The sequence below is a fragment of the Lissotriton vulgaris genome, chromosome 1_1, assembly GCF_964263255.1.
Source record: "Lissotriton vulgaris chromosome 1_1, aLisVul1.2, whole genome shotgun sequence".
In the NCBI taxonomy this organism is placed as follows: domain Eukaryota; kingdom Metazoa; phylum Chordata; class Amphibia; order Caudata; family Salamandridae; genus Lissotriton; species Lissotriton vulgaris.
The window spans coordinates 1,153,262,399-1,153,275,064 of NC_141685.1; the positions used below are offsets into that span (position 1 = coordinate 1,153,262,399).

At 49.0% G+C, this 12,666-nt stretch overlaps 1 protein-coding gene across 2 annotated transcripts in view; it reads right to left on the reverse strand.

Moving 5' to 3' along the window:
* The window catches only part of KCNH3 (potassium voltage-gated channel subfamily H member 3), a 454,232-nt gene extending 442,049 nt beyond the window's left edge, over window positions 1–12,183 (reverse strand). For both annotated transcript variants that reach the window (XM_086964034.1, XM_086964026.1), the window contains exon 1: window positions 11,812–12,183. In XM_086964034.1, the coding sequence (XP_086820160.1) occupies window positions 11,812–11,887 (76 nt within the window). In that variant the 5' untranslated portion in view covers window positions 11,888–12,183. The remainder of the gene's footprint in view (window positions 1–11,811) is intronic.
* Window positions 12,184–12,666: the final 483 nt, after the last annotated feature.

The window sequence follows — 12,666 nt, forward strand, 5'->3', positions numbered from 1 at the left end:
TCCTAAAAGGGGGGGCGTAGGAGTGGCGCATGTGAAGCACACATAGAAAGAGGAAAATGGCACTAATTATTATTTTTTTGCAGGAAAGTGTCCCTTCCTGCACAAAAACAATCATCCCTGCAACAGAGGCACCCTTGCACAATGGTACCAGGGTATCTGTGTTGCCATACGGCTGCTGTTGGTGCGCTGGCGCAGGGGAGAAGGACAGGAATGCGCCATATCTTGCAGATATGACGCATTCCTGCCTTTTCTTTTGACATTCCGGTGCTTCTTGGTAATATCCTCTTGTCTCCGGACCCTCTGCTGCTCTCCGGGAATAGCAAGGAGACACCATTGTCGTCACAAGCTGTCAAAATGCGTCATGACAGCTGACACCGCCCATTCTTTTGACTGCCGCCTTTGCCGAGGGTGTGACCTTTAGTTTGCGACTAGTAAGGTGCGTAAGCATTACAGCAAAAAGATGACTACATCTCCCGGCATGCCACGTCCTTCTGGACTCTGTGCATGCACATTGGGGAGGTTTGGCTGTCACAGGCACAGGTGCAACAGCTGGGGAAGGACAGCAGGAGATCCGGATCTACCCAGGTGAGGCGGCGAGGATACTGTGGAGGAGGACGTTGTAAATTTATGAAGGAGCAATAGATCAGTTAAGTATGGGGCCCAGTAGTGGTGGACCGTATGGAGTACACAGAGTGGGGGGAGTATGGCAACTAAAAGGGGGCCTATGGCAGGTGTGGGGGCGTGGGTACAGACTCAGGAATTGAGGGGCAGAGGGTTGGGGGAAATGGCGAGAGAGTGGTCAACATGATGTATTGCAGACGAGGGTGGGTTATATTGAGATGCTACCAGAAGACGAGTAGCATACATGGAGGTGGTGATCGGCTGCTAGGGGGTGCAATCAGAGAGGGGAGTATACATCAATGAAGAAGCATGAGAGAGGCACATATGGGGTGAGGCACCAGGGTGGCGGTAGAGAGTTGGGAGTAAACAGAAAAGAGGAGCCAGTACTCGAGGTAAAACAGGAGGCAGTAGTAGAGGGGTGTTGGGGGTACAGGCGGGGGAGATGAGGTGTACAGGGGGTGCAGCAATGAGAGAAAGGTGGACTGAGGCAAATTCAGTTAGAGTAAGTTAGGCAACCGGTAGAGGAAACGAGTGGTGCGTGAGCGCGCGCCACAGCGACCCATATGGTTTCAATTATCGCACCTGTGTCTGGGCACGATAATTGAAACCATATGGCAGCAATGCGCGTAATAGACACCAATTGGCCATGGGCGGAGCAATGCGCCCGCCTTTGGCCTATTGCGTGCTATCTTAAAAAAAAAACACGCAGCCAAAAGCCAATCGCACGACACAAACCTAAAAACACACGCACGAGCGTGTACAGTTCCAGGGTCCGTTTCATAACCCCGGACAAAATTACTCTCGCTGCATAAGCAGTGCTGCGCACTGCATCACAAGGGGCGAGCCCTAAAAACGTGCCAGTGAAAGTTATGCAAACATGAGCGGTAGAGGCCAGCTGGATGCATAGGGTGAACCTAAAGAAGACATTCCTTAGTCCTCAAAATCTCCCCAGTCACTGACTCGACTACGGACTGCATTTCCAGCTATCTGGGGAGGTAAATCTCGAGGAACCTGACAAACCGTCCCTCGGGCGAGTGCGGGAGAACTGACCCTTTAACCTAAGGCCCTCAGAAGACTGCAAAAAAGAATTTGAAAATACTACAAATGTCAGTCAACTCTCGAGAGCCTGTATTAGAGCCACCAGTGCTTGCTTCGATTTAGCAATGAAAATCATCTCAATTTAGGTTGTCTCCCTTGAAAGATTCAAGCATCCAGTCCCTTTTTGGCCACGCCATCTTGATTTCTGAGCGATCTATAAAAATAAACCAAAAGCATTTTCAAATGTTATGGTGATGTAATGGCTGGGCAGTACTGCAGAAGTTTAACCTGTTCCTCTTCTGTGATGGAGGCTTTGACCATTGCTCTTGTGTGTGCTTTTGGTGGCTTGTGTGTGTAGCAAGTTTGCACTGCTGCTGCTTGTGCTCTGCCTGCTGTGTGAAAGTGAACTCTTACTGTTACTGCCCATCGTACCTGCTGTGTGTGTATGAGGGGGGAGCTTGCACTGCTACTGCCCTTCATCTGAAGTGTGAGTGGGAGGGAAGCTTATACTGCTACTGCCCATCGTATCTGTTATGTGAATATGAATGCTTACTGTTACTGCCTATCATATCTGCTGTTTGTGCAGTGAAGGCTTGCACTACCACTGCCCATCATATCTGCTATGTGAATGGGAATGCTTACTGTTTTTGCCCATTGTACCTGCTGTGTGTCTGTGTGTGTGGGAGGGGTGGGGGGGGGGGGGGGGGGAGCTTGCGCTGCTACTGCCCATCATCTGATGTGTGTGTGGGAGGGAAGCTTACACTGCTACTGCCCATCGTATCTGCTGTCTGTAAGTGAACGCTTACGGTTACTGCCCATCGTATCTGCTGTGTGAATGTGAATGATTACTGCTACTGCCCATCTTATCTGTTATGTGTGTGGGGGGGGGGGGGAGCTTGCACTGCTACTGCCAGTCATCTGATGTATGTATGGAAGGGAAGCTTATACTACTACTGCCCACTGTATCTGCTGTGTGAATGGGAATGCTTACTTTTGCTGCTCATCGTATTGTGTGTGTGTGTGTGTGCTTACACTGCTACTGCCCATCGTATCTGCTGTGTGAATGTGAACGTTTACTGCTACGCCCATCGTATCTGCTGTGTGAATGTGAACGCTTACTGCCACTGCCCATCATATCTGCTGTGTGTGTGAGAGGAGAGCTTGCACTGCTACTGCCCATCATCTGAGGTGTGTGTGGGAGGGAAGCTTACACTGCAACTGCCCATCATATCTGCTATGTGAATGTGAACGCTTACTGTTAGTACCCATATTCCCTCCTGTGTGAATGTGAACCCTTACCGCTACTACCCATAGTATCTGCTGAGTGAGTGTGAATGCTTACTGCTACTGCCCATTGTATCTGCTGTGTGAAGGCAAACGCTTGCTGTTACTGCCCATCGTATCTGCTCTGTGAATGTGAACGCTTACTACTACCAATTGTATCTGCTGTGTGAATGTGAAAGCTTACTGCTACTGCCCATCGTATCTGCTGTGTGTGTGTGTGAGCGGGAGCTTGCACTGCTACTGCCCATCCTCTTAGTGTGTGTGTGTAAGGGAAGATTAAACTGCTACTGCCCATTGTATCTGCTGAGTGAATGTGAACGCTTACTGTTACTGCCCATCATATCTGCTGTGTGTATGTGAAAGCGTACTGCTACTGCCCATCGTATCTGCTGTGTGAATGTGAACGCTTACTGCTACTATCCATCATATCTGCTGGGTGAATGTGAACGCTTACTGCTACTGCCCATTGTATTTGCTGTGTGTTTGTGTGAGGGAGGGCTTGCACTGCTACTGCCCATCATCTGATGTGTGTATGGAAGGGAAGCTTACACTGCTACTGCCCATCGTATCTGCTGTGTGAATGTGAACGTTTACTGCAATGGCCCATCGTATCTGCAGTATGAATATGAATGCTTACTGCTACTGCCCATCATATTTGCTGTGTGGGCGTGGGGGGAGCTTGCTCTGCTACTGCCAATCATCTGATGCGTGTGTGGGAGGGAAACTTACATTGTTACTGCCCATATTATCTGCTGTGTGAATGTGAACGCTTACTGCTACTGCCCATCATATCTGCTGTGTGTGTGTGGGGGGGGGGGGCTTGCACTGCTACTGCCAGTCATCTGATGTGTGTATGGAGGGGAAGCTTATACTACTACTGCCCACTCTATCTGCTGTGTGAATGTGAATGCTTACTTTTGCTGCCCATCATATCTCCTGTTTGAGTGTGTGTGTGTGGGGGAGCTTGCAATGCTACTGCCCATCATCTGATGTGTGTGTGGGAGGGAAGCTTATACTGCTACTGCCCATCGTATCTGCTGTATGAATGTGAATACTCACTGCTACTGCCCATTGTATGTGCTGTGTGAATGTGAATGCTTACTGCTACGCCCATCATATCTGCTCTGTGTGTGAGGGGGGAGCTTGCACTGCTACTGCCCATCATCTGAGGTGTGTGTGGGAGGGAATCTTACACTGCTACTGCCCATCATATCTGCTATGTGAATGTGAACGCTTACTGTTAGTACCCATCGTCCCTGCTGTGATTGTGAACGCTTACTGCTACTGCCAATCGTATCTGCTGTGTGAGTGTGAACGCTTACTGCTACTGCCCATCATATCTGCTGTGTGTGTGTGTGTGTGTGTGTGTGAGGGGGAGCTTGCACTGCTACTGCCCATCATCTGAGGTGTGTGTGGAAGGGACGATTACACTGCTACTGCCCATCGTATCTGCTCTGTGAATATGAATGCTTACTACTACTACCAATTGTATCTGCTGTGTGAATGTGAACGCTTACTGCTACTGCCCATCATATCTGCTGTGTGTGTGTGTGTGTGTGTGTGTGTGAGGGGGAGCTTGCACTGCTACTGCCCATCATCTGAGGTGTGTGTGGAAGGGACGATTACACTGCTACTGCCCATCGTATCTGCTGTGTGAATGTGAACGCTTACTGTTACTGCCCATCGTCTCTGCTGTGTGAATGTGAACGCTTACTGCTACTTCCCATCATATCTGCTGCGTTAGTGTGAATGCTTACTGCTACTGCCCATTGTATCTGCAGTGTGTTTGTGTGAGGGGGAGATTATACTGCTACTTCCCATCATATCTGCTGTGTGAATGTGAAAGCTTACTGCTACTTCCCATCGTATCTGCAGTGTGAATGTGAACGCTTACTGCTACTATCCATCATATCTGCTGTGTGAATGTGAACGCTTACTGCTACTGCCCATCGTATCTGCAGAGTGTTTGTGTGAGGGAGAGCCTGCACTCCTACTGCCCATCATCTAATGTGTGTACGGGAGGGAAGCTTACACTGCTACTGCCCATCGTATCTGCTGTGTGAATGTGAATGCTTACTGCTACTGCCCATCGTATCTGCTGTGTGTGTGGGGGGGGGTGAGCTTGCACTGCTACTGCCCATCATCTGATGTGTGTGTGGGAGGGAAGCTTACACTGCTACTGCCCATCGTATCTGCTGTGTGAATGGGAATGCTTACTGTTACTGCCTATTGTATCTGCTGTATGAATGTGAACGCTTTCTGCTACGTCCCATCGTATCTGCTGTGTGAATGTGAACGCTTACTGCTACTGCCCATCGTATCTGCTGTGTGTGTGTGTGTGAGGGGGGAGCTTGTACTCCTACTGCCCATCATCTAAGGTGTGTGTGGGAGGAAAGCTAACACTGCCACTGCCCGTCATATCTGTATCTGCTGTATGAATGTGACACTTACTGTTACAGCACATTGTTTCTGCTGTGTGAATGTGAACGATTACTGCTACTGCTCATCATATCTACTGTGTGTGTGAGGGGGGGAGCTTCCATAACTACTGCTCCTTTTCTGATGTGTGTATGGGAGGAAAGCTTACACTGCTACTGCCCTTCGTATCTGCTGTGTGAATGTGACTGCTTACTGCTACTGCCCATCATATCTGCTGTGTGTGCGTATATGTTTGAGGGGGAGCTTGCACTGCTACTGCCCATCATCTTATGTGTGTGTGGGAGGGAAGCTTATACCAGTACTGCTCATCGTATCTCCCTTGTGAATGTGACTGCTTACTGCTACTGCCCATCATATCTGCTGTGTGTGTGTATATGTTTGAGGGGGAGCTTGCACTGCTACTGCCCATCATCTTATGTGTGTGTGGGAGGGAAGCTTATACCAGTACTGCTCATCGTATCTCCCTTGTGAATGTGAATGCTTACTGTTACTGCCCGTCGTATCTGCTGTATGAATGTGAATGCTTACTGTTACTGCCCATCGTATCTGCTGTTTGAATGTGAATGCTTTCTGCTACTGCCCATCGTATCTCCTGTGTGAATGTGAACGCTTACTGCTACTGCCCATCGAATCTGCTGTGTGCGTGTGTTTGTGAGAGGGAGCATGCACTGCTACTGCCCATCATCTGATGTGTGTGTGGGAGGGAATCTTATACTGCAACTGCCCATCATATCTGCTGTGTGAATGTGAACGCTTACTGTTACTGCTCATCGTCTCTGCTGTGTGAATGTGAATGCTTACTGCTACTGCCCATCGTATCTGCTGTGTGAATGTGAACGCTCACTGCTACTGCCCATCGTATCTGCTGTGTGAATGTGAACGCTCACTGTAACTGCCCATCGTATCTGCTGTGTGTCCGGGGAAGCTTGCACTGCTACTGCCCATCACACCTGCTGTGTCTAAGTGTCTGCTGTGTGTTGGGGGTGCTTGCACTGATACCACCCAACATATCTGCTGTTTGTTTGTGTGGCAAGCTTGCCCTGCTACTTCAGGTTATGTACTTGCTGTGTGTATTTGAAGTCTTGCATTGCTGCTGCTTGTGCTGTACCTGCTCTGTGAGTGTGAATGCTTGACCTTCTACTGCCCATCATATATGCTGTATGTGAGACGCTTGCACTAATACTGCCTGTGATGTACTCAATATGTGTATACAAAAGCTTGCATTGCTGCTGAATCCGCTATACTTGCTCTGTAGATGTGAAGGCTTGCACAGCTGCTGTCTGCACTGTACCTGCTCTGTAGATTCTACGGCTTGCACAGCTGCTGTCTGCACTGTACCTGCTCTGTAGATGCTACGGCTTGCACAGCTGCTGTCTGCGCTGTACCTGCTCTGTAGTTGCGATGGCTTGCACGACTACTGCTTGCCCTGTATCTACTCTAGAGATGCTAAGGCTTGCACAGCTGCTATCTGCGCTGTACCTGCTCTATAGATGAGAAGACATGCAATGATTCTGCTTGTGCTGTACCTGCTCTGTAGATGCGAAAGCTTTCACAGCTGCTGTCTGTACTCTACCTGCTCTGTAGATGTGAAGGCTTGCACTGATGCTGCTTGCTCTGTATATGCTCTGTAGATGTAAAAGCTTGCACGGCTGCTGTCTGCTCTGTACCTGCTCTGTAGATGCAAAGGCTTGCACTGATGCTGCTTGCACTGTACCTGTTCTGTAGATGCTACGGCTTGCACTGGTGCTGTCTGCGCTGTACCTGGTCTGTAGTTGTGAAGTCTTGCACGGATGTACGTCATTACCACGCACACTTTTACAACGCGTTCCATTACAACGCGGTTGTAACAACGCAAGTCGTTACAACGACTTGCGTTGGGGGGGGCGCAAATTAAACATTTTTTATTTACTATTCCAACACCAGTCCCCGTGGATAGTAGGGAAGGTGTTGGGATAGTAAATTAAATGATTTACTATTCTTGAGCGCCACCCAGCGCAATTCGTTGTAACAACTTTCGTTGTTATGACCGCGTGGTAATGGTACGGCGTTGTAACGCTTGCGTTGTAAACGTCGCATACCCTGCTCTTTAGATGCTAAGACTTACACGGCTGCTGTCTGCGCTGTTTCTGCTCTGTAGATGCAAAGCTTGCACTGATGCAGATTGTGCTACACCTGCTATGTAGATATGAAGTCTTGCACGGCTGCTACCTGCACTGTACCTCCTCTTTTGATGTAAAGGCTTGCATGGCTGATGTCTGCGCTGTACCTGTTCTGTAGGTGCGAAGGCTTGCACTGATGCTGCCTGCACTATACCTGCTCGGTAGCTGCTAAGGCTTGCACGTCTGCTTCCGAACCTGTACCTCCGCTGTAGCTGTGAAGGCTTGCAGCCTGCTGCCTACACTGTACCTCCTCTTTTGATGTAAAGGCTTGCATGGCTGATGTCTGCATTGTACCTGTTCTGTAGGTGCGAAGGCTTGCACTGATGCTGCTTGCGCTGCACCTCCAATGTAGATGCTAAGGTTTGCACTGTACCTCCTTTGTAGCTGCGAAGGCTTGCACTACGGATGTTTGCGTTGCACCTACTCTGCACATGTGAAGGCTTGCACTGCGGCTGCTTGCGCTGTACCTGCTCTGTAGATGTGAAGGCTTGCACTGCGGCTGCTTGCGCTGTACCTGCTCTGTAGATGTGAAGGCTTGCACTGCAGCTGCTTGCGCTGCACCTGCTCTGTAGATGTTAAGACTTGCATGGCTGCAGTCTGCGCTGTACCTGCTCTTTAGATGCGAAGGCTTGCACTGATTCTGCTTGCACTGCACCTTCTCTGTAGATGCTAAGACTTGCACGGCTGCTTTCTGCGCTGTACCTGCTCTGTAGATGCTAAGACTTGCACGGCTGCTTTCTGCGCTGTACCTGCTCTGTAGATGCTAAGACTTGACCGGCTGCTGTCCACACTACACCTGCTCTGTAGATGTGAAGGCTTGCACGGCTGCTGTCTGCGCTGTACCTGCTCTGTAGATGCGAAGGCTTGCACGACTGCTGCCTGCACTATACCTCCTCTGTAGCTGTGAAGGCTTGCACGACTGCTGCCTGCACTATACCTCCTCTGTAGCTGTGAAGGCTTGCACGACTGCTGCCTGCACTATACCTCCTCTGTAGCTGTGAAGGCTTGCACGACTGCTGCTCTTGTACTGGACTTTCTAGCAATAGGTGGAAGGTCACACTTCTGCCCGTGTTGTTCTTTCAAGTGATAACATACACTCCTGGTGTGTGCACTCCTCCTGCCATGTTTATGGGAACACTTGCATTGCCGCTCAGCACTGAACATATTGTCTGTGTGATGGGAAATACACTACTTTGCTTGAATTCTACCTGCTAGGAAGATATTTAGGGTGCCTGCGCTGCCTAGAAACAGGGAGAGAGCTCAGAAATGTGCCTGCTGCAGCCTGCTGCACCTCTTCTATATATAAAGGAAGCTTGAACTCATGCTGCCTATCCCTTGCCTGTACTGTGAGGACCCTTACATTGCTGCTTCCCGTGCTGTACATCCTATGCTGGGGAAAGGTTGCCTGTTTGTCTCTCTCTGTGCTGTTTCTGTTTTCTGTGTGAGTCAAGGTGCACCTCCTGTGCCTGTTGCACTACTGCTGAGTGCAGTATCTGTGTGAGGGAAACATATACTGCTGCTGCCTATGCTGCATTTGTCCAGCACATACACTGTTGCTCCTATGCTGCGCTTGTTCCGTGTGTGCGTGTGATTGAAGCTTGTACTGCTGCCATCGCCAATATAATATGTGTGTGCTGTGTTCTGGAGCATTGCACAGTTCGTTCATGTGTCCTACATGCAGTTTGTAAGTGAGGGGAGCTAAGGCTCCCCTTGTTCGGTGTGTGAGGGAAGCTGGCACAGTGGGCGCACATGCTACACCTAGTCTCCATGTGAGAGAAGCTTGTGATAGTGCTGTCTATGCTGTGCCTATTCTCTGAGTGACACTTGAACTGCTGCAACCTGCAGTGTACTCGTTCCCTGTGCAAGAGGAGCTTACACTGTTCTTGTCTTTGCTGTACCAGTTCTCTGTCTTCAATGGCGGCCAGTTCTTTCATGACCTCGTAGGGCCCTTCTTTTGTACGTTCCTGGTCCAATGGCCGTTCCCTTCTTCATGACCACTTATTCTACGGTGGCTGCTCCCTTGCCCAGTGGCCCCTCTTTTGGCATAATAATAATAATATTAATAATAATAATAATAATAATAATAATAATAATAATAATAATAATAATATACAAGTTTATAAAGTACCTGGTTACACTAGGCTAGTGTGTCCCCGCTCTATGGTACCAGCAAACAAGGTAGATTTCCCACGCCATCCCCCCCAGTCAGACTCAGACACCCATTAAACTAGTCAGTGGGGAATAAGAAGGTTTTCAGCTTCCTGCAGAAGGCTGTCTCTGAGGCCTCCAACTGAAGCCTCCCTGGGAGTTTGTTCCATGGTGTGCTCACTTGCTCCATGGCTCTTCACTTTCGGGTACGCCCCTCATTTACACAGCGGCTTCGCTCCAGCCCCATGTGGCTTATTTCCTTCAACGCCCTGTTGGCTCAACGGGGGGCCCTCACTCCCTAAGTTACCCATTACTTCCCAAGTAGCCTCACTCATGCCCCACTACTCACCACTGGCCCTTCACACAGCAGTAAACTCTTAGGGGCATATTATCAACATACTGCGATAAATATTGCAGAGCACGCTTATCGCGATTTTGTTTAACGCCGCATATCACAGGATCTTATCACTGAGATATCACGTTATTATCAATGCATATCTCCACGGCGATAATAAATCCTGCGATAGTGATGAATTCCGCACACATCGCTGGAAATCCAGCGTAAAAACGGCAGCGATAAGCTAATTCTTGGTGATAGGAAGATGTGGACTCAGCCGTACAATCCACTACCCATTATATGTATGTCCAAGTCAGACATTTTTCAGATGTTAAATACCTGCGATGAAATGTGCATAGCTCAATTTTAATTGTCGCTTCGCGGGTCAGCTGCAGGCTTGTTAATACAGCGAAGCCGTGTTAGCAACTATTTCCTTTTTGTTTCGCCCCGGAACGCCTACTTTGCATGTCATTAGCGATGGCATGCAGGGCGATAAAATACCAGCAGCTGACTCATGGAAACTAGTGCTAACACGGGTTAGCATGAGTTTGTAAATAAGGCGATAAGAAATTCATGCGTTAGCGGCATGAAAGTGTCGCTAACGCGGCGATAACTCACTTGATGATATGCCCCTTATTCTCTCCCTGGTCCCCCCTAGCTTGCACTTGCCGGGTGTCTCCTGTGCTCACCCTATTGTCTCCCTTTGACTTTTCCAATCATCATGTGGCCACTTTCTCTTCATTTCACCCTGTCACTTTCCCCTTCTCCTCTCACCTGTGAAGTGGCTTTGCATTCATGTAGCTGACCTGCCCCAGCCTGGTTCCCCCCACTTAGTCCATGTCCCTGTGCTCTTTTTGTAGCTCCTCGTTTCTCTTTGATCACTCATACTTGCTGTGACCTCTTCCTCCCTTGACCGCACCACACAATCTCACAGGTAAAAGGGTCTGACACTGAATCGAGCACCTCAGGGTGACGGAGGAAAGATGTGGCTTCCATTCTAAATCTGCTCCTGGGAGATCTGGGATGTTGCAATTGTAATTACTTTAATATAGTGCTTGCTATCCCTGACGAGGCACTGACGCACTTTGCGGCGAGATGGTAGTAAAGTTACTGTCCCTTCAGACCTACGAGTTTCTCTAGGACAATTGTCCCAACCTCAGACAGAGAGAGCTGGAGGGTGTAGGGAGCAAACTATGAAAGGGCAGTGTGCCTCAGCGCCCTTGCCCCTAGTGCCCCTCCAACCCCATATTGTATTTTCATGAATAAGAGGGGGCTCTTCAGGGGTACCAAGTTTTTTCATTATTAATAATAATAATAATAATAATACTGGTATTTATAAAGCGCGAACAGCTGCCTCAACTAGGAGGCGTCCCGGCACTGTGAGGGCATGGCAAGAAAGCTAGCTGGGAGTCTGCGGCTTAGAGAGGCTCCGAGAACAGCCACGACTTAAGCTGTCTCCTAAAGCTTGTTTCTGATTGGGCCTTTCGCAGCTCAGGAGGTAGGGAGTTCCAGAAACGGGCCACGTTGGCTGAAAAGGTCCGGCCGCCCAATCTAGCCCTTTTGACTCGCGGCACACTCAGTAGCACCTGATCGTTTGAGCGAAGGGAGCGGGTCTGTGTGTGTTCTGATTGGCTGCGCTCTTTGTGAGCGGACGTCCTTTCGACGTTTGTAAGGCCTGATGAGGAATCTGTGGGGAGTGGAGTCTGGGACTTTGTGTGGATGTGGGATTGGCATGCAGGAGGGTGCAATGACACTTTTAGAAAGTATGAGAAGCTGTTCACTTACGTGTCCCATCAAACCTGGTTGCGATGGTGTCCAGGAAGGTGTTCTGAGGAGCAAGCAGTCCCCTCATCACAGGCATTTTAAGGACCCTCCAACTTGGTCTCCATCCTCCTGGTAACGTAAGGGGTGAGGAGCATCGGGCAGCCGCTTCCTGCCCTCAGGCATGAACATGTATGGGTCCTCCCATGAGGTCCCCTGCTCACTGCTTTCACTTTCTCCTCTTGGTTCCCTCTAATTTCCAGTCACATTTATCTGTCCCAACGGGCAATCTTATCTCGTTCTCATTTGCGAATTAGCAGACAATCCTTTTATCCTTTTCTTGTCCCTGGATTGATGGGTGGTCTCCATATCCCACTTGCATACCTCGGTTAATGGCCAGTATTTCCATCCTGTTATTAGGTTATCTCATCCTATTCTCATTCACTGGTTGGTTGCCCAGCCCTCTGTTCTGTTCGGGTTCCTATCGCTAACCACCAGTTTCATTGTCTCGTTCTTAGTCATTAATCAAAAAACAAGCTCCTCACCCCCCTTCTTTTTTCAATGGTTATTGACAAACCGATCCTTCAGTTATTTTTCACTGGTTGGTATACATTTTCTTCATCACTTCTTGTTCACTGTTTGGCGTTCTGGCTTACCATTTAGTTATTTTGGACTGGTTGACAGCCTTGTCCCATACACGTTCATGGGTAACCATTAGGTTCTTTTACTCTGGTTGATGGCTGGCCTCTTACTCACTGGTTGGTGATGAGTCTTTTCGGCTATTTTTATTCTCTGTTTATGGCCAATCTCTTTGTCCGTTTATAATACACTGGTAGATGGTCACTCTCTTCATTGGTAGATGATCACTCTCTTTACTGG